Here is a 21050-nt window from a genome sequence, read left to right as displayed (position 1 = left end):
CAATCTTTCTTTAGCGTCTGTATTTCTAGTTCTATAGTTTCTCCTGTAATATTATTGTGGGTCAAGATTTAAAGAATTCTGCCTGGTTTTCAGAGCCTTCTCAGCTGACAGGTCCCATACTGGTAAGGTCCTGAGAATAATATCCGTGATTGCCCTCTGCCTTTCTGTGGGACTTTGCATGCTACGGACAGCAGAGGTTTGACAGACAGTGACAGAAAACACATGACTCTTAGCAGTTCTAAACTGATGATGCTACTGCTATCTGGAAAAGGCAGCTGGTCAATGCAAAGGCAGTCATTGTGCTTGGTGAAAGTACATTTAGTGATTCATGGGGCTGTGGAGTCTGTGTGAGACATCTGATACTGTGTCCTGCTTCTTTGTGAGATTATTTGTTCATAGTTTATCTCCGCAGGTAAAGTCTTTTCCAATGTCTTTTTTTCGTCCCCCTGTACTCGGCTCTGGTGAGGCCGCATCTCGAGTACTGTGTTCAGTTTTGGGCCCCTCGCTACAAGAAGGACATGGAGGTGCTTGAGCGAGTCCAGAGAAGGGCTACGAAGCTGGTGAGGGGCCTGGAGAACAAGTCTTACAAGGAGCGGCTGAGGGAGCTGGGCTTGTTCAGCCTGGAGAAAAGGAGGCTCAGGGGCGACCTTATCGCTCTCTACAGGTACCTCAAGGGAGGCTGTAGCGAGGTGGGGGTTGTCTGTTCTCCCATGTGCCTGGTGACAGGACGAGGGGGAATGGGCTTAAATTGCGCCAGGGGAGTTTTAGGCTGGACGTTAGGAAGAGCTTCTTTACCGAAAGGGTTGTTAGACACTGGAACGGGCTGCCCAGGGAAGTGGTAGAGTCACCATCCCTGGAGGTCTTTAAAAGACGTTTAGATGTAGAGCTTAGGGATATGGTTTAGTGGGGACTGTTAGTGTTAGGTCAGAGGTTGGACTTGATCTTGAGGTCTCTTCCAACCTAGAAATTCTGTGATTCTGTGAATGTATGTGATGTTACAGGCATCATAAATGTGTATGTGAAGTTGTATAGTCATGGTATCATGTTCTGTTCATAGTTACATGTGGAAAACCAGTTTTGTTTTTTTTTTTGAGAATTTTTCTAATTTTAAGAAATGAAAATTTTATCCTCTTGGTGAGGATATGAAGATTGAAAGTATTGTTTCATCTGCTTTCTAACATTTCCTATTTTTCCTCCCTGCTTAGCTGTTGAATGAGATTTATTTGAACCCAATATTGTAGCAGAGACAACATTCCCCAAACTTCAGGAAAAGCCTTAGTCGTGGGATGATTCTGAATTTACCCGTATATTTTACAAGCAAGCACGAAAGCAAAATTACCAGTCTTGTGTAACTATGTCATGGGTACAAATATGTCAGGAAAAAAGAAGTACTATATGGGCAAAGGAAAGGAAGGTTATTTTTTGCAGCGAGAGTGATTTCATAGTGAATTTATTTACAGTATCGGATATGTTGACTGAGATCAATTTGATTTTGCTTTAAAGTGCATACTAAGCCTGGTATTTTGTAACAAGATAATTCTTCCATATAAAAAAAAAAAAAAAATCAGACTTTTCCATAACATTTACCGGTTTCAGTAATTTACCAGGCTTCAGTATTTCAAATTTCAGAATCAGTGCCCAGTGGTTTAACACTTCAAATAACTGCAGTGTAAATTGCCTGAATATTTTCTCTATCAAAATATCATCTCATGTAATGTAAACAATTATTATACCTATTTTAAACACTTCAGCTATTGTGTTTAATGAGGCTAATTGTCATACTGCATAGTGTCATATGCCTGAGTGACTTGTATAACATCACCTGTGAGTTGCCAGCTGCAAAGTATTTGGGAAGAGTTACCATTTATTGCCTCTCAGAGATTGTTTATGTAGAAGTGAAGAGTTCATGAATCTGTTTCTTCTCAGCCTTTGCTGCTTTAAGTACTAAAGTACTGTTTGAATTTGATTGATGAAGGTTACAAAAGTACATGTCTAGTGCCTGGTTTTTGTCCTTTAACTTAAATGTTTCTGCATTATTTTCAGATCATTTAAATCCAGATATTCTTGGATTTGGTATTGACAGAATTAATTATTAAAGTTTAGCGTATACTTTATGTTCATTTAATATTCTGGGTTCTTGCTGCAACTAAGAGCACAGCTTTTGCTCTGCTCGTGAAACTTACCCAAATTTCTGCAAGTTACTTTGCTAAGAACTTAGTGTGAATTCTGAAAATACTCTGCTTACACTGAGCAAACGGTAGTTTCAGTCTGGAAAGGCTGAGTAGGTCTCAGCCTCTCCATTGTCAAGGGACTGCTGTTGCCACGTGCTGTCAGTGACATGCAGAAATGCTATTTATTGGGAACTGGGCATCTCCAGAGAGCCAGAGATTGCCTCCAGGCAGATCATGGATTGAGGATGGGGCATGGTCCAGTGGGTGACATTGGTATTAGGGTGATGGTTGGACCAGATGATCTTGGAGGTCTTTTCCAACCTTGATGATTCTGTGATTCTATGATTCCAGGTTTCTGGAAATGCAGTTGTGGGATGTGCAAACAACACTCTGAAAGTGTAAGCACTGCTGAAATTCCAGTTATAGGGGTTTTGAATATGGCACCCTAAACACTTAATACTTTAAATAATTCTAAATATCTTGCTTACATTTTGATAGGAACAAGTAGGGTAATCATCTTTTTGCTGTGAAGGTAAGAGTAAATATTGATCCATAAAAATGAATATTTCTGTGTTTGGAGCAGGGTTTGAGTTGTCCATGAAGAATTACGAGGATAAAATAAATAAATAAAGCCTCTGACTTAGAAAGGGGGGGAAAAAAAGAGAAAAAAACTGTTTTCAATTGATGCTAAAAGCCAATACCTGTCACCTTTTGTATTACTCCAGAAGGAAAATATGAAAACTGATGAGGCTGCTTAGCTGCCTTTCTCTTTGAGTTTTGTGTGTGTGTGTACGCATAATAAATCGGCAATTTCTGTATCTATCAATGGAATGAAATGAGATTGCATTTGTTAAAAAAATATATATATAGTCCCAGTTTTTTTAACAGATGCTAATTCAAGCAGACACACCTTATACTTGATGTTATTTTCGTGCTCCAGTGATTTATTGTTTCTTTGTGCAGACATCCGTTTGTCTTTAAAGCTGCTCACCAGCAACATTCAGCTGTGTTACGTCCTGAGCTGCTGTGCCTGTCCCCCTTTACTATCTTATTTCACAATCACATTACCTTGAATGAATATGGAAATTTCTTTTATAAAGGGATTGATCTGCTAGAAAAGTGAAAGAGGTGGTTAAAATTATTATATTTTTTTTTTTCCTATGTGAGGTATTTCTGTATTTAAGTTACTGAAAATGCACCACATTTTGTTAGAAGGATTTGAACAGAAAGCTTCCAGGCACAGTAAGTCAATCTTCAGTAACTTTTTAAGCAATTCAAGTCTAGCATTTGGGAGATGACTGCTTGTTATGAGAAACAAAGTGGCTGATGCACTGGTCCCTGTCCTCCAGGCTGTAAATGGAGTTCATAATTAATAAGTGGAATATCATAACGTAATTTTCTGAGATATGAATAATGCCTTGAAAACTTTTTTCAGGGTTAGTGAATGCGGTGCTCTGTAAATGGAGCGAAATATCTAATATGTGTGTAGTGAACAAAATGGGTAGAAACTGAAAAGACAGCATACCTGAGTACAATAAAGGAATAACAAAGGACATTTTATTATTATTATTAATAAAATTAAGAGTAGTCCAAAGGTGACATGAATGTAGCAGACAGAAGGGATGCAGTATCATGCACTCACTAAGTAACTACCTTTAAAATGTTGCTTTTTGGACAAATGACTATAGCAAATGGCCAACCTGGGAATGGATCTCTCAGAATGTTTATGCAGTCTCAATTTATTTGTAAATATGTTCTTCTGAGAAGTGATTTGTGATGCTGGAAGAAAATGGACTAAATGTGAGCTTCAAAAAAAAGAATTGAAACGTGTTTGTTTCAGAATTGAAGTCATAAGAAATAATTGCAAAAATGTACTGCGTGTCCCCCATCAGAAATTGGAACCAGGCTTGTTTAGCTCTAGTGTCCAGGGGAGAAGGGTGAAATAGCTATTTCTGCATAGCAGAAATATCTACTGAATTTAAATTGGGACAGCCAGGTTAGCATGGAATGGAGAGAGCGTGATGCCAAATCAGATAATCTCATATATGACTCTGAAATATACTTTGTTTTTCTTTTCACTTGTGGAGCTGAAGTGGCTTTTAAGTTGCAGCGGTGCTGAGCTGATCATTTCATATACAAAAGCAATCCGGCTGCATCCCTGTATTTCTGAAGCTCCTGTTTGGTGAGGCCCTTTATGGCTCTTCCTTTGCTCCTCGGATCCCTTGAATGGGGAAAAATCCCAGATTAGCCATCCTTCACACGTTAAGAAAATGTTGAACAGTAACAACAAAGTTGTGTTTTACATTTCATGTTTCCAAAAAATACCTTTGAAATACCTTGGAGGATGCTGACCTTACCTTTCACAGAGTAAATTTTTAGGGTCCTGGTGGTGCCAGGGAGCCTGGGGAACTTTTTCTTCCATGTTATTGCAGCTCTTTCTACCTACTGCAACACCTTATGTGTGCTGCTTCCATTTATTTATTTATTTATTTTCCCCTAAGGAGTTACAAGTTAAATAGAAGAGTGTACGTGGACTGTATTGATTTGGTACTTATCAAGCTTCGCACTTTTCCAATGCCATTTGGTTATTTTGGCTAACAGCTTTGCACCTGCCCTCCCTTCCCTTCCTTAGCCTCTTATTCTCCATCTCCTGTTCATTGCTCTCTCCTCTAGGACCAGATGGATGGAGGTGTGCTGCATATGGCCAGGTGATTTAGGAAAGAGGGAAAAGGCAGCGGTTTCAGGTTATTCCTTCTTTCCATTAGTTTCTTTCGTTTACTTTCTTCAAAAACCGTTGCCTTTTCAGTTAGAATAAGATTGGTATAGGACGGGAAGGGCCGTAATTCACAAGTTTTCCATGCAGGATGAGATAGTTCAGCAGCAAGAAACTGAAATTGTTTTATTCACCTGCTCTGGAAGTTCTTTCTGCTTTTTAGTCGTGGTAGGTGGCTTTATGACATTTTTTGGTTAATATTTCATCTGTGCTTGTGTATATAGGGGTAAGTATGTGTGTTATTGTGGAAATGTCAGCTCCACCGGAACAGTGGCAGCATTATGACAGGATTTGGGTATCAAATGTCTAGCAGAGATGTGGCCTCTGTAAAGGGAAACACTGCTCCCTGCCAGCAGTGAGGAGCACGTTCATTCTTTTCCCGTTAGCATTGAGAATGCCGATGAGCGTTTTTTTGCTGTGTAAGAGCACCACCTAGTGGGCTTCTTGATTTCTCCTTTCTGTATCTTTGAAACGCTTTATCCCAGTTCTCCTGTGCAGTAATTGAGCCTCGTGGAAAGATTTCCCAGTCAATAATGCCATTTATAAGTTTAATGCTGATACTTCATTTGATTGTGTTTTCTTCTCACATACTTGTAATAGGCAATAAGCAGGTTATTTGCAAAGCAGACTTTGTAGTGAATCCTCTTCCAAACAAATTTGTTAGAGACAGAGGAAACACAAATGAAACACAGTTTAAGAATCCAATCAACACATGCGTATATGTCTACACATAACATAGATTTTCTCCAGCCATATAATTATTCCATCGTTATTCAAGTTAATAGGGGTTTCTTATTTTGCTGTTAATAATAAGTGTGACTGAATGATTATATCTAAAATATATTAAAGTTTTGTCAGTAGCTCTAAATTCATGCTTAGTGAAATTATCCAATTAAAGTACACTCATTGCTATTTTGAGCATGTTTATTTAGCACCTCTGAGATGCTTTTTATAACTCACACATGTAATAAGGGAACATAACCAATATTTCATGGAAGTAATATCTCCACTTAGAGCAAGGAGTCGGACAAGGCTCCTTGCTGCATGGAGGTGGGGTTGGAGCTGCTCCATGTGCCCCTGGCTCAGCTCATCTGCCACCTTCTTGCCCTGAGCATTTATTCATCGAACTGCTATGACTTTATTCATCCTATCTTCCCAGAAGAGAAGATGTCCACTTATTTCTCTGTTCTGTTAACAAATCAAACTGGCTGATCAAAAGGTTCAGTGCTGGAGCAGAACGAGCAGGAGGAGGACGTTTTGGGGGGCTAGAAAAGGGGGACCTCCTTCGCCTTGTGCTGTTGCACTATTCCTCAGTTGGTGTTGTGTTTTTCAAATCTCAGCTGTGTGGTATCTATCTGAAACACAGCGTAGTAGCAGATGAAAACATTTGATTTGTCACTAAGCAGAAATTAAATACAAATAGCCTTGTTTGCACTTTTGAGGGATATAGACGTTCACGCATAAAACAAACCTGTGAGCACGCTGCATTTATTTTCACGGTTGTGCAGGCACTTCTCCAAAGAAACACATTAAACGCTTCTTTACATAGCGTTGGCTCCCACGTTGTTCTGAAAAACTGGGTCCCTCGCTATATTATGTGCTCCTTTTTACACAATGACAGCTTTTCATGCAGCCTTGTGGTACTGACATTGTTCGTATCTAAGATATATATCAATTTTTATTTTTTATTTTTAATGGCATTTGTCACTGCAGTTTTGGTTCCTTGTTCTGACATATTGTTTGTTTTGCAATAGCATTGGCCTTGAAAAGTGTATTTCATTGTGGTAAATCACTGAGAATCATGTTATGAAATGGTCTCTGCCCTGAAGGTTTTACATTCTAAATAGAGGAACCAATAAAGTGTGAAAAGAGAAATAGAGGAAAGAAGGTATCATTTGTCCAGTCACACAACAGATTAATACAAAAGTCAGTAAAGGACCCTCAAAGCCCTAAATCCCAATTAAATTTCTCTTCTGCTGTGCTCTGCTGTTTATCATGGTATTTAACATATCACTTCAGTTTACTGGAATTATCTTAGATTTTCATTTTTGAAAAACAGTATTATACAGAGATTTCACACTTGAAATGTATTTCTGTTCTATCTAGGAGCACCTGCAGAGCTCCAGCTATAATTGCAGTTGCTGTTTATCAGTTTTATGCTACTACATGAATATTTTTCAAAACTTACAGTTGCTTTTTTCTTTCATAGCTTAGATTCATATTAGATTCACACACTCCTATCACTACACTCCCTGATAAAGAGTCCCTCTCCAGGGCCTTAACATCTCTTAGGTTTTCTTTTTTTCTATTTTAACATACTTGAGCAGATCCAGCAGAGACCTCAAGATGACAAGGGGGCTTTAGGACATGACAAATGAGGTGCTGGCAGAGCTGGGAATTTTTCAGATTGCAGAAGAAAAGTTTTTTGGGGAGGATCTTGTTGGCATTTTTCAGCTTCCTAGTGGGATGATGTAGAGAAGTTGGAGCCAGACTCTACTTGGAGATTCACGGTAATGGGATAAGACACAACTGGCACCAGGGAAATTATTTTTGAATATTAGGGGGAAAACAAAAACAAAACAAACAAACAAAACAAACAAACGAACAAAAACAAAACAAAAAAAAAAACACATGAAGGTGAAAACACTGAAAAGGGGAAGAGAGATTTGCAAAGTCTCCAAGGATAGAAATTTCACACTGTGACTGGACAAAGCTTTGAGCATCCTGGCCTTATGTCAAAGTTGGTTCTACTTTGAGGAGATGTTTAAAGCAGGTGCCTTCCGATCTAAGTTACTCTAGGATTCTGACTTTTCATTAATGTAATATCCCAATCAAATATTTAACAGACTTCTGTAGCATAGAAAATCAGAAATTTATTATAAACAAATATTTAGTGGGATATGGATGAAAAATTTATTAATGCAGTTCTTTGTCTTTTGTCCTCTGTAAGCCTAAGTTTTGATGGTCATAAAAGCCTCATCATTTAGAAAGAGTCCACAAATATCTTCCTTTTTGATTAGAGATATTGGAAATGTTTGATCTGTGGCTTGTTCACACTGTAGGACAGCAAAGGATGGAAATAGTTTAGGAACCTGTCCCTGGTAGGTCCTTGGGTCCCGTAGAAGAATGTGGAGTTCCGGGTCTTCCAAAACCTCTAAGGAGAAAAATGGGATTTGTGACTCCCTAAGAGGTGTTTGAAAGTTGATGTGTAGGTAGGGAGCCTTACACCTGTGGATGTAAGGAAGAGGAGGAGAAGTGAAACATTTATGGAAGAACTGGCTGCTTTGCTCTAGCTGAAACATGCAAATCACAACAGCGCTGTATGGAGGTTGCCTTGATCAACTTCATGGGTTAAGAAGTTCACTACAAGTAGAACAAATTGGTTATCAGAAATCCTCTAGTCTCTAGTCTCCTCTAGTAAAGAGTACTTGCTATCTTTGATCATGACAAGTTCTAGGGTAATTAAAATCACAATTTTCATCATTAAAAAAAATATTGTATTTGAATAAGGGAACAGAAAATAATCTAAAAAATGCAGCTAATTATTATTACAACTTTTTCTTGTTATTGGCACAAATTGCTAAGGTAGGTCGTTTGATGCAATTTCATTCTTAATTAAATATGCTTTTGTAAAGATGAATTTCTGTAGCTGATTTCTAAAAATCCCAGTGCTTACGAACATAAGTGTGACAGTGAACTCTAAGTATTAACATTTGACTGAAAAGCACAGATACATAAATATGCATAGGCCCCAGCTCTTCGAGAAGTCATTTCTAATTTAGATGCTTGTAAAACTTCTCTGCTTACTGCTGTGAAACAGACCCTAGAAGATACATGCAAGATGGTATTTCACAATCTAGTTTATGCTGCATTTGTTTCTGTGAAGTCAGCAGTTCTTGGAGCTGGAACAAAATGATATCTGGTTAGAATTCTTCATTTTTTTTCCCTTTTTATTAAATAATAAATTTTAATAAATTTCCTGACATCTTTTCATTTGTTACTATCTAATTGCTTTGCATTCACTTAGTTTACAAGTTTCTCAGGGCTTGATCCTTGTTCTGTGCATAGTAGTGGGAGTTCTGTTTTTTGTGTGTGTGGAATAATTAATTGGAAATTTTATAGAGAAGTAAGCAGATCTTTCAGGAAAGCCATACCTTGCTAAATTAAAGAAAACATATTGACTTGGAATCAGAATTTAGCCTAGAATTACATTATTTGAACGTCTGCTGATTCATAGTAACTGGTAAAGTTTTTGGTGTTAAAGAAAGATGTTGGGTATATATCTCGTTGCTAAATCCCGATTTACATTTTAATATGCTATATGGTGTGTTTTCAAATTAACTGCATCATTTAGGTTGTGCTTGTTGATTGCTGTTGGATATTTCAGCAAATAGACTAATCAAAATGTCATCAAAATGCTGTGACAAATCAAATGGTTCATTAATAAAAAACTTATCTGCTTTAAAGTACTTGTGATAATTTGTAGAAAACAGAATAACTTCAACTTTTTCAGATCTCTTTTATTCATATCATGCTTTATTTTCTTTTAAAACTCAGATAGGAATTGCACGGTGTAGAGAACATTTTTAGACAATATGTGGTTATGAAACCTATTTGCATGACTGCAGCAAAAGGTTACAGAATGCCATGGTGTTGCTAAGGTGCCCAAAAGTGGGAGCAGAAGATTCTTTCTTTGTGTTTGTTACCTTGAACTACAAGGAGAGAAAAGCAAGTCAGAAGATAATCTATTGATGACTCAAGGCTCATAATATGACATGAAATTGTATGCTGCTGGGGAAGAATCTGTGTATATTAGCCCTACTTGATATTTGGTAGCACATTTGATATTATAAAGTGTTTAGCAGTGATCATAATTTAAGAATTCAAATGCTACAAATAGAAGACAGTCTTGGAAAAACAAACATTTTCTAGTGCAGCAAAGATATTTTGCTAACCAGTGTACTATTTGACAAATTAGACACGTCGAGACTGTCTTCCTATAGTGTAGTCTCAGACTTATTCAACTAAATGATCCAGCACTTTTTCCCAATTTAATAATAATAATAATAAAGGCTTACAGAAGCCTTTAGAAAAAGAGATTAAAAAGATGTTTCACATATTGTGATTGCCTAATGTAGTGTTCTTGTAGTGTTCTTTTGCTCTTTTCTGAGGGAAAATTCCCTCATTTTTTAAAATTGAATATTGTACTAATGTAGTAGCATTTTATCAGTATAGTCTACTAAACCAACTAATCAAAATGAAGGAATTAATAGACATGGAGATTATTCAGCTTTCTTCTCAGTCATAAAAAAAAAAAAAAAAAACAAAAAAAAAAAACAACTTGCACTTCTAAAATAATGACTGAATATTTATACCTTTCAAATTAGTTTCCTGACCAGTGAAAAAAAACAGCAGAAGGTTCAGAAAAGAACGTTATTAATGACTTTATGGTACATCAAGTTAAAATATACACACAATGTGTAGAGTTACAAACGCATATTACATACATACTGCTGTAGTTTGTGTTTTGTTTTTTACTTATGATTCCAAAATTTATATTTGAGCCAGTTGTGCTGTTCATGCCAGTAGTGTTTTGTAACATATATGTGCTGTGAATTATTTTCATATGTACATTGGCATTTCATAGTTGCCAGATATTCCTTTAATATAGATTTTTCAGGAATTTGGTAGATAATTTATCCATACGTGAAGATGCTGAAAAAGCAAAATGTGTACGCTCCTCATCTTCCCACTCCTGTTTTGTTTTTCAGAACAAAATCATTTTAGACCCCATGACTTTCAGCGAGGCCCGATTCAGACCATCTCTTGAGGAGAGGCTGGAGAGCATTATCAGTGGAGCGGCACTGATGGCAGACTCCTCGTGCACGCGAGACGACCGCCGGGAGAGGATCGTAGCTGAGTGCAACGCTGTTCGGCAGGCACTGCAGGATCTGCTCAGCGAGTATATGAATAACGTAAGTTATACAGACTTAGTACTGGCTCTTTTTTGTAGATGGTTAAACTTTTCCATAGATAATGTCGCGGCTTTAATTCTTTAAAGAAAACAATAATGCTTCTGCATACAAGGAGTAAAGGTAATGCTATTTGAATTATTTAACTTTTTAATGTGTTGCGAACTTATGACAGAACTTTGGTACAATTAGAAGTTCACAGGAATGTGTGTTGGTCTGCGAAGGAACTCCTTGCTCCACATAGCTGTAGCACTGAAGCTCCTTCTTAGGTACTAAATAGCCAACAAATAATTATGTTGAGATTAAAATGAAACCTAACAGCAAGAAATGTCAGTGGGAAATGACCTAAGAAGAATTTTCCCTAATGAAAATAAATGTTTCATTATCAAGGTGATTTCCACTGTGCGATAATGGTCATTCCATGTGCTTGTTAGGATGCTACCTATAGATGCTCTTCTGTGTGGGTTAAACCATTGAAAGTCTGTGCTTGCTGTTGGAGCTATTAAATATTCAGTTGCCCTTTAAGTAGTGAGTAATATTAATCAGTGTTGCTGCTCACACAACGAGATGTCTGCAGCGTCTTTAATATAGCATCTTTATTCCTATGAAGGGATTCAAGAGGTGTTGAATTGTTCAACATGGTGTTAACCTGCAGTGCATAACCTTTGTTCTGCCTAACTTATCCCAGAAAGTTCTCTCCGCCTAACATATTAAAACTCATAAATACAACCCCTGTTTCCTGTGGAGGACGTGTGAAGTCCTAAGCAACCACGACAACCTTTTTTAAAATGGCAATTTAATGTTGAGAGAAATACAAGAAATGATTTTTTCTTCCCTCCTAAAAATGCAGTAGTTGCCATTTGAAACAAGCAGTCATTATACCTATGGTTGCCCCCTTTGTGACCCTTTGGGCACTGAAATATAAGACTAACAAAGAGTCTTAAACTCTCTTTACAAACGTACTTCATATGATCTGAAATATTTGCAAACAGGTATCTGATAAAACATTATCAGAGTGACAGTCCCATGGTTTGCTGTTTCTTGTCTGTCGTTGCTACCAGACTATACGATTGCATAGTTTGATTTTATTTTGCTGGAATCATTAAAACAAGGTTCAAGGAGGAACCTTTAACATTGTTATTCACATCAGTACTCTTACAGTTACTTGGTAGACTGATACAACGTAGTATTGATCGTGCAAAATTCAGTCGCGTATTTATTTATATATATGGAAAATGACAGATCATTTCTGGCTTATGGTTGTTGATCAAATGTGTGTACTCCTTTGGTACTTGTTATGAGATACAAAAAAAAAAAAAAAGTCAAACAAATTGAATTTTCCGTGGTCATACTTTACGGTTACAGACAATGAGTTGCTGGGTATTGGCGATGTCATTCACAGTTCTTGCTAGTTCAATCCTTCTCCTGGTTAAAACTGTTCGTTTCAAGTTATCTACTTCTATGATTTGGGGTCAGAGTGGAGTTTCAACTGTTTGGCTGCCAAGTAGATAATCCTGTTTACCATGTTAGGCATTTACACTGCAGAGAGCAGTATAAATTGGTTGCGGTTTATGTTCTATCTTACATTAAATTTCCATAGATTCTAAGTAGAATATAGAGTGCAAAAGAACAAACTCAGAATTGAGTTGTCATTCTTGAAGTTTCATTTTTGCTCGTTTGTTCTTGCACCCGTGTACGGTATTCTAGGCATGAACAGGGAATGGGGAGGGTTATAGGTGGCTATATGAAATACAAGGTTGGCTGTGTAATGACGTGAGCTGGTTGTGCTGAATGCTAAAGGCAATGCAAGGAGAAAAAAGGGGCTTTACCTGATTTTGCTTGCAAGACAAGGAAAGAGCATCCAGCTGAACAGCATAGGAACTTCTGCCTTTTAGGTAGCATAGGATGTATATGAAAACTTCCTTGAATTGCAGAACACCCCGTGCCCACCTCTTTCTTCAAAAGTTAGAGAGTCACGGATCTTCTGTGCTCCTGCAGGGCATTTTTAGTACGTCTGTCACCTCTCCTGATACTCCCTGCACCCGTGATATGTTTTTGTCATTAGTTGCTTCACCAGCCTCTAGTAGATCAATATACTCTGCTACATAGGAAAATAAAATATAGCACTCACAACAGTGTTGTTTCTCCTATTCGTCTACCCAGTCTTTATGGATCTATCACAGTCTAGTAAGCAGGTAACAATGTTCTTTGTTAGTTTTGTAGAAGGGGTGAAATTTCTCTATTACCAAAAATTTTACTGAAGTTAAAGTTGATTTTGCAATTCAGAAAGCTTAGATAATCAAATGCCACAGGTCATCTTATCATTTGGTGAGGGAGACACAAGACTGGTGAAATAAAACCTCAAGATAAGTGGCGTAGGGATAAGAGTTTTTTAAAAAATATGCAAATACCCACTTTCAGAATGTTGGCAACCAAATCGAACATATGAAAAGGAATTTTGTGAAAGAGGAGGATAGGGCAGATTTCAACTTAGAAGAGTAAAAGTAATGCTGGTTTTGCATTTATATTATTTTCCGTTATAAACGACTGTCACAGTGATAGAAGACTTTGAAAGGACATGTCTGGAGAGGTGTTTTAATTTCTCCTTCCTTCTCCTGAGATAAATGTTGATTTATTCCATTTCCTACATATCAACTTAGAGTTTTTTCAAGCTTTTTTCCTATTCACAATTAATCTAATGTTCTGGTCCCAATTCAGAGGTTACTTAAGTAATTATTGTTGTAGGAGGTTTTTGAATTATTGCTACAGGAAAATTAGTCCCTAGGATCTTTACCAGTTCTAAGGATAATTATGTATTTGTATAATACATTGCATTGACTGGAGTCTCACAGTGCATAAGCACTCAACAAGAACTTGTATGGAGATGAGATATAAACTGTTTCATTATCGTTAGTGTATCTTGTAAGAGATATTTATTAATACATATGTTCCATTTGTCTTATCAGTAGCTATGTCAGAACATTTTCCCAGCATGGTATCTATTATTTCTATCCTAAACTCAAATGAACTTTAAAAGTTTTTCATTTCTGGGAAGTGGGGGCAGAAGGAATCTCAGTCTACTAGGTCATATGATGTTTTCCATCTCTCAGAACATTGGAGTTATTTTCCTCTGCATTCTTAGGTATCTGTAATAAATGTGATCATTTATTAAATTACATTACTAGACTTCTGTCCTGCAGAGGACTAAATACAGCTCCGCAGAAGCTCTTAATACAATTGGTTTCCATTTGTCTAAATGAAAAAAAATATATATATATTTAGTGGCTGGTTAGCTCTGATTGTGGTCTATTTTATTTTTTTTTTTCTGATTTTCTCCTGTGGATCCTTCATCCTTTGTATTGCAGGAGCAAAAATCTAAGAAAAGTGGTATTTCTAGCTCTTAGACTCCTGTAGTAGAAGTACGCTGCCAAACTGATGTAAATCAGCTCTGGGTACCCTTTCCAGCAAGCATGAGGGTGCTGCTGTGTTGATGTCTGGTTAGGATGAGAAGGGAAGAAAATAGTATCTTTAGAAAAAATATGCTTAAAAAAGATGCTTTGAATACCTCTGACATCACTGGTTTCAGTGGCAACCAGAGGCAGACTGTGAATTTTGGGTTGCTGTGGGGTATCCAAGACAATTTTGGAAAGCAGTTGACAAGTGAGTAAGCCATGACTGTTCAAGACCTCTGTAATCACTTGAATCCTGGCTTGGATGAGTACAAGTCCACATCTGAAAAGACATTTCCCATCTGTTCAAATACCGGGTTATCTTCTCAAACCCTTGGGCTCGTTGTTGAGCCAGCCTTCATTCCCATACCTTCACTGTCCTGGGACCCCACGCTCCTGTTCTCACCCTGGCCAGCATTTCAGAAGAGCTTGGGGTTTGCTCTAATTGGAATTGGGTTTTGGGGTAGAAAATACTTCTTTGTATGCAGGTGGAATGAACAGTCCTTTCTGAAGTCCTTGTGTTACTGCTATTTAACGTGTAGGTGTGAGGTCCAGAGCTCTACAGGCTAGGCTTGTTTTTGTTGTTATTTCACTGATACTACCATAGGAATAATGTTGCTTTGTGTTTGCTATTTTAAATCTTTTTCTCTAAAGTTACACCCCATTTCTGACTTCTGCTCACTGTAGCTGAGGTGTTACAGGCTCTAATTCCTGTTTCCTGCAGAGAAGAAAATGTCATATCTTGAAGATGCAAAATGAAAGAAAACAGCAAGAGTAAACACAAGTGTACTGTCAGTTTTTCTTCACAAATGTATCAGTAAAAAGTTTGAATTGCTCAAAGTAGAATTGTAATGCTGCACTACACGAAACTGAAATGTCCTTAAAGGACAGCTAAAGTTATTGTGCTTGATTGGGGAATGAAAAAAACATGATAGCAAAGGGAAATCTATAAACTCTGAAGATAGTGTCAGCTCCCGTATTTAACAGCCCCATCTGAATTCATATTTAAAAGAGAAAAGTAATAACTCGTGAGTAACCTTGCATAAGGTTAGCCTGGGTGACAGTGAGCGGTAAATTACAGTTATGAGGCAGAGCAATGTCTGTAGCTGTCCGGAGATGAGCAGCCTGGGCTGGGTGACAGGAGGCTGGCTGCTGAGTCACCAGGATCGATTGACATGGGCATGAACAGCTTGACAGGATGGGTTTTCTATTGGTACCATTGTTCAGCTCCTGGTTTTTGAAGCATTTCTATAGAAGAACGGCTTGTTTGAAGCTCCAGACTGTTTCAGGCTGAAAATAAGCTCATTTGTTATTCACTTTGCTCTTTTGGAGGTTATACGAGCAGTTTTGTCGTTCCTAACTTGGAAGAAACAAGTGGAAACACAGTAGTTATGACCGGAGGAGTAGAATATATCCCCAAAATTGCAATTATTTTATGATGTGCCACAGCATTGCTTCTCAGTCACTTAAGGCTTTGCGTTTATGCGTCCCTCGACTTCTCCTGCCCGTACATAAATCACTGTCTGAGTCTGCTACCTGTAATATAACTTCAAAAGAATTCAGCCACATTTTAAGGAACCTTCTGTATCTTCTTTTTTGATGGTTTTGCAGGTCGAGGAAGCCTTCATATACATCAAGGCCTCATAGGGATGCGTAGTATTTTTATGATGGTTTTACAGAACTGCCACACTGCTTACAATTGCACAAGAGAGGGTTTTTTTTTCTTAATCTGTTCATTCCAGTATTTTCTGGTTTTGCAGGTCCATGTTCCGTGTTTGTTTTTTTTCCTAGCAGATCCAGGGAACCACAATAATGTTTGTCATCAAAAGCAACTTCAATAAAAAACCCTGTGAAAAAGTGGAACTTCATGGTGCAGAAATGACAAATATGCTAACAATTTCCCTTAAATTTAGGCTTTGCTGGTTGTGAAATAGCATAGCCCTGTGGTGTTTCATCTGTTTGGAACTAGAAGGTTTTCAGATCCACTTGTGGGAGGAAATCCTTTTTCTGAACCACGGTACTGATAGCTTCGGCTTGGTGGTGTCCATCGGAGAATGTTTTTATAGGAACCTACGGTATGCTCTGTGTCTGTAAAACAAGACCGTGATATGCCATTGGGAAAGCTTTGTGTCCTCTGTTAAAATGAAAATAAATCAGATGAGATTTTTGGAATCTGAAGCTGAATTGATATATTAGGAGTTGAGTGATGTTTCTGAGTGATCAGGAGGAAATTCTTCACTCAGAGGTTGGTGAGGCACTGGCACAGGCTGCCCAGAGCAGCTGTGGATGCCCCATCCATGGAGTGTCCAAGATCATGTTGTACGTGGCTTTGGGCACCCTGATCTAGTGGGTGGTGTCCCTGCCCAGAGCAGGGGAGTTGGAACAAGATGATCTTTAGTGTCCCTTCCAACCCAAGCCATTCTATATGATTCTGGGATATCTTCTGTTTTCCCTCCAAATTATCATGGAAAATTTCTAGTTTGCCAGGAGATCCAACCAAGTGCTTGCATGTGAGGACTTATTATCTCATATATATGTATAATTTCTATACAATTAATAAAGTCAATTAGTTGACTTGAAAGGTTGTGGGGAGGAAGGGGTTACATTCCAAATCATGTTACATTCCAGTGCCTCTATGAGTTCTCTTGCTTATTATCACTTCATTGTTATTCCATTAGGATGTCAACTACATTTTTAAGGGTCTATTTACTACATGCTTGTTATTGGAAACCATGTGTTGAGTATTTCCATAACTGAGAGGATGAACTTTCCCGCAATTGCAAGGAAAGTACAGATTTCTGTTCACAGAAGTAATTTTTTAAAAAGTAATAGATCAATATCAAGGTATTTAAGTCATGTTGGATGTTAGCCATTTACATTTACAAGTTTTGACATTTCCACATTAAAAAATCAGTAATAATGTTACAGTATTTGTATAATTGTAGTGTATGACTGCTAGAAGGTGTATTAATATTTGTCTGTACAAAGATGTAGGATTTCTTTCAGTTTAATTCCTTCCTCTTTAAAGACTTTGTGCATCTCCTTTATTCACTGCAGTACTTGTCCTGGAATTAAATGGGCAATTAAGGAATTGCATTGGTTTAGCTAGTGAACTCACTACTGGGAGAAAAGAATGAAGTGGGACAGAATGGCATGGGCACAAAAGCCATGGGGAAGATTATTTTGGATTTCATTTTGATGACCTTTTATGTATTTATTTATGTATTTATTTATTTATTTTGTTTTGTTTCTAACCAGCCCAAACTTTCCTATAGAATGTGAGTGTTTATTTCCTACATGCCATAGCTTGGAGAATGTGATTTAGTAAGTGTAGCCCAAATTATTAATACTTTTTTTTTTTTTTTTTTTTTTTAACAAATGTGTTTATTATCCATCTTTGCTCTACCTCACATAAGTACACATGCATGCAAAGCATCTGGCTATACTTCTGATACCTTATCAGAGTATGTGCCCCTTTTAAATTCAGTGTATTCACACAAAAAATGTTTTGAAAAAAAAAAAAAAAAGCATTATATTTTCTTCTACTGAATGTCATGTTACAACTCCTTTTGTTTTGCATTAATTAGTTTTGATTTTTCTAAAGTGCGTTCTTACAGAAGGAATGACTTCTGCATCACTGCTTTTAATATGCTGGAAAGCACAGTGGTAATGTTTGTAAGACTTAGGCTAGCTGAAAATAATGTTGTTAAAGCTATTTGTTCACCTGTAGAAAAGTCCTTTATCAATCTTGAGTATATAGCATGATTCATAACTTTTATAATTTTTCTTTGCACTGAAGTTAGCATTTATGGGTCATTAGTTTGTTATTTTTCCTTGTCTGCAACTCAGCGTCAGTGAGAAAGTAGTTTTTCACGCATTTTAGACTATACCAGTAGCAATATGATTACTATCCCTATGTACATCTTTTTTGTGTGTCTTACTTTCAGTGTTTGCACAATCCATATTGTTGTGCAGTGTATGCTGTTGGATGCACAGTGAAACATGAAGAATATGTTCAGTGTTATTGGAAATACACTAAAATAAGAACGGACCTAATGAAACGAGTGAGTGTTCAGAAACCCACGTCAAAGTTCTCTCTCTTGAAGGCTCCATAATATTTTCTGTTCACCTAAGTGATTTTTTTTTTTAATATTCATAGTTGTCCAAATTTTGGCAATCATTTGGAAAACCTGAAGGCGTCAATGGAAACATAAACAGTAAATTAACTATGCACATTTGTTTCTCTCTGAGATATGATTATTCTGCAGCTGAGCAGATGAGGGAGTAGCTGCAAAGAGGCTTTTGGGCTCCGTGAGAGTGCAAGTGTACACCAGCAATTTATTCTTGGTAAGGACGTTTGTGTCCCAGGTTAGGAAATGGGTCCGTGTCAGTTCTCTCAAGCATTGCCAAAATCTGATGTAGTAAACGGTATTAAATCTGTGATTAAATCTGCATGAAATCAGCTTTGAGCAGTGTGAGCAGTTTTTCCTCCTCAATTACAAGCCTGAAGAAGTCACATGGAAATGGTGAAGGGATACAGGATGTGAAGGGAAACTGGTCCTGTCGAGTACCTTACAACAGCGACACGGCACTTTCCCGCAGGCAAACTCATTGTATTAATGTTACTACAGTATTTACACTTCTTTTAGCAATCAAAATTACAAACCCAGGAAGATACGTTAGTGTCCACTAAGCTCTGCCGTATGCATACTGCATTGGTTTGTGTCATCCGTTTTATATTTAGACAAGGAATGATTTTACAGATGAGAACAATGCACTGAAAGATAACGATAGAAGAATTTGTATAATTTGGAGATGTCCAGAAGAGGGCACACTTGTCCTCTCCAGCTTTGTTTTCTAGGTAGCTGAAGATCTGCATTCTGATGTGGTATAGCAGTAATCAAAGAAAATGTAATAATATACAAAATGAAGAGGTTACTTTTTAGCAGTTAAAGGAAAAAAAGATTCAAATGGCTATTTGAGGAAAAGATATATATATACATGTATTTAAATCAAATTAATAACAAGTGCATTAATTATCCAGTAGAAATTGGGTGTTAAGTTCTACTTGCATTTTTGAAATGCACTGATATTTTTGTATTTCAGCAACAAATTTGGCAGGCAAGAGATAAGAGCCTCCCATGCCCTTTTGGCATTATTTCAGATGTATGATGCAAAGCTCAAGAACACAGGCAAAACAATAAAGGCTAATTTATGAATCACTTTCTAAAGCAGCCATATATGATAAAATGTAATGAGAGATATCCATGTGCACTGGGCTTTGACATGTGACCTGGAAAATTATCTTATGGCTTCTGAAATACAGTAGAGCTGCGAGGACAGATAGTGTCTCATGACCTGGTAACTTATTGCTTTTTCCAGAATTGTGTATTAGCCTGACTCTGGCAGCACACGTAGTTCATTTTTGTATTTGGCCTTGAGAAATGAAAGAAAAAATAAGCATCTCTACTGTAATCAGCTCCCTAAAACTACCATAGTGATATAATAGAAAGAAAAGATGATTCGTTCATTTCTTTAAGAGGACTGAGCTGGAGGAATAAGTACTTTCTATGTTGGTTTGGATTATTTATTTTTTTTTCCAATTTCAAATATTGATCCAATTTTCATAACATTTGGAATTTTTTTCAGAACCTCTCCTTTTAACAGATACAGCAACTAATTTAAAAATACTTTAGCATGCATTTGGCTTCAACACAATGGAATTAAACATTCTGTGAAATTCATTTATTTATAATAAAACTTTGAGCTTATGTGCTTTGTAGAGTAAGCTATGATTAAGCTTAGGGTAACATATTGACTACATATTTTCACAATGCATATGCTATGTAGGTTATTTGTTTGTCAGTTTAATTAACAGATATCTTGACCGATTCTTTCATTTGTTAGGCAATTGTTTTTAAAAAGAAACTGCGAGACTGAAAACCCAGATGGAGGCATTGCAGTACATGACAATGTTGAACATTGTTTCAGGCACTTGGTAAAGCTTTGAGTTAAGTCTACAAGTTATAATTTCCATTTATTTAATGGAAATTCTTCCAATTTATGCTGAGGATTGGCTCATATCGTTACTAACATCACTTTTTTTTTTTTTTTTTTTTTAAATTCTAATGAAACTTCAATGTAAAGGCAGAGATCCCCAAAAGACAGAAAGACAGTTCTGGAGCCTTAAGTGGACAGTGACTGAGTTCCTTCTGACAGCACCTAAAATACCTTGGGGCATGATGTGTAGTAATGTAGTTACTATAAGGCTGTCAAATTCATTGCCAAATCGTACTTGAATCCTGGGATCAGATAAATTAGATTTTAATTGGGTTTTAAGACTAAGCTGAATAAGTAGATAAGGTAGAATTAACCAGAGTTATATTAATGTAATGAAATCTTTGGTTCTCTTAAACCATTGTGTTAAACACTGTACAGTCCCTTGCTGAAAAGAGCCAACATGGTAGAGTAGAAAGAGATTGACAAATCTTACCTTACACAGAGGTAAGACAAATGATGGTACTCAAACACATAATAATAACCACATTATTTGGAACACCAGGAATGCATGAAACTCATTAACATTGCATTAGTTATATTGTATTGTCACATTTTAAGGGGCAGAGGGACAAATAAAAGTCCAAAACTGGGTGTTTCCACGCTGGTGAGACCGTTCACCCAGGGA

General features: G+C 37.1%; 1 protein-coding gene across 5 annotated transcripts in view; it reads left to right on the top strand.

The window, feature by feature from the left end:
* CTNNA2 (catenin alpha 2) overlaps positions 1-21050 on the top strand; it is a 483606-nt gene that overhangs the window by 127245 nt on the left and 335311 nt on the right. For all 5 annotated transcript variants that reach the window (XM_035325436.1, XM_035325437.1, XM_035325439.1 and 2 more), the window contains one exon: positions 10716-10919. In XM_035325436.1, the coding sequence (XP_035181327.1) occupies positions 10716-10919 (204 nt within the window). The remainder of the gene's footprint in view (positions 1-10715; positions 10920-21050) is intronic.

Source organism: Oxyura jamaicensis, chromosome 4 (assembly GCF_011077185.1).
Source record: "Oxyura jamaicensis isolate SHBP4307 breed ruddy duck chromosome 4, BPBGC_Ojam_1.0, whole genome shotgun sequence".
Taxonomy (NCBI): Eukaryota; Metazoa; Chordata; class Aves; order Anseriformes; family Anatidae; genus Oxyura; species Oxyura jamaicensis.
The sequence above is the reverse complement of the archived record's forward strand: the minus strand, read 5'-3'. Positions and strand labels throughout refer to the sequence as shown.